The sequence below is a fragment of the Chionomys nivalis genome, chromosome 3 (assembly GCF_950005125.1).
Source record: "Chionomys nivalis chromosome 3, mChiNiv1.1, whole genome shotgun sequence".
Lineage (NCBI taxonomy): Eukaryota > Metazoa > Chordata > Mammalia > Rodentia > Cricetidae > Chionomys > Chionomys nivalis.
In genome coordinates, this window is record NC_080088.1 from 9,758,628 (window position 1) to 9,760,093 (window position 1,466).

At 41.7% G+C, this 1,466-nt stretch overlaps 1 protein-coding gene across 1 annotated transcript; it reads left to right on the plus strand.

The window, feature by feature from the left end:
- The first annotated feature begins 271 nt into the window (after window positions 1-271).
- LOC130872201 (keratin-associated protein 13-1-like) lies at window positions 272-799 on the plus strand. Its single transcript, XM_057766066.1, has one exon. It carries the CDS (start codon window positions 272-274, stop codon window positions 797-799), a length of 528 nt encoding a protein of 175 aa, XP_057622049.1.
- Window positions 800-1,466: the final 667 nt, after the last annotated feature.

Below are 1,466 nucleotides of genomic sequence, written 5' to 3' on the forward strand. Positions count from 1 at the left end.
TCAAACCACAGCAAATTCCAGGGCAAAGAAACGATGAGCATCTTCTTACTATATGCCACAAGTGATTAAAGTGCAATTAATATATGAATGTGTTATAAATTAAACTTAATAACCCAGAGAAATATTTTCATGGGAAAGGTGAGTGAGGTGAATGGAGCCAATGGCATGTGGGCACACCCAATGTGAGGATATATAACTTGAAGTTCAGACCGTGACATTCAAACGCACAGCATTGTCTCATTGACACCTAACTGATCTCACATCTCTCAAAATGACCTACAGCTGCTGTTCCAGAAGCTTCTCCTCTAGATCCTACGGGGGTCAACTACACTACCCCTACTCCTCCTGTGGCTCTTCCTACCCCCGCCACCTGATCAACAGCTCTAACTTCTGCTCTCCCAGCATCTTCCATCTGGGCTCCTCTCTCCACAGTGGCTATCGTCAGAACTGCTTCCAGCCCATCAGATGCCAGACTTCTCATGTGGTGCACACCTCCTGCCAGCGGCCTTGCTATCGCCCAAGGGTCTCCAGCTTCTGCCGTCCCTGTAGGACCACATATGCTGGCTCTCTGGGCTTTGGGTCCAGCAGTTGCCACTCCCTGGGCTATGGGTCAAGGAGCTTCTACACTTCAGGCTGTGGCTTCAGTGGCTTCAGACCTGTGAGTTATGGAGTCCGTGGTTACCCTTGCTCTGGCTATGGATCTAGATTCTGCCACCCAACCTATGTGATTTCCAGAAACTTCCAGTCTTCTTGTAGCAGGCCCATCTGTGGATCAGCCATCTACAGATCAAGCTGCTGAACTTCGTGATTATAAGTGAATTGTCTGAGTTAACATAGTGCTTTCCTAGAAGACTAACTAATCTCTCTCTGCATCTTTTCTCTGGAAAGACTAGATCTACTGAATTAAGAAATGATTGAGTAACCAAAATATAAATTCAAATGTCTTTTGAAACGGTTGATTACCTATTCATAAATTCTTAGACTGTGTATGGAAGTACAGTTATATTTGACCTAATAAAATCATTTTTTCCTTGCATCTAGTACTGTCTCCTGATTTTTTGTTGACCCTCAAGTTTTGATTTGTGATATATCTTTGAGACTAGGTGCTCTCAGACTATCTTCCCTAGGAAATCCATTTATGTAGGACATATGTATGTAGAGATATATACATATATATATACATATATATCACATATATAGAGAGATATTCTCTGAGCCTTCCACAAACTATAATCTGATGGGTAAAAGCCTACTGGAATTTTCAGCAGTATCATTGAAAATATACCCACAAGAGAGTCAGCCAACTCACATTTTCAATGAGACATTATGCTGGCAATCATAGCTGACTTTTAGCCTACATGTTCTATACAACATTGAGTTAGAGCTTCCTCAAGAAGCTGTGAACTAGATGGCAAAACCTAAACAACAACAAAAAAAATCATTAAATTTTGAAAGAAACACCATGA

Coding starts and splice junctions, on each gene's coding strand:
- LOC130872201 (XM_057766066.1), top strand. CDS start 272: ATGACCTACAGCTGCTGTTCCAGAAGCTTCTCCTCTAGATCCTACGGG.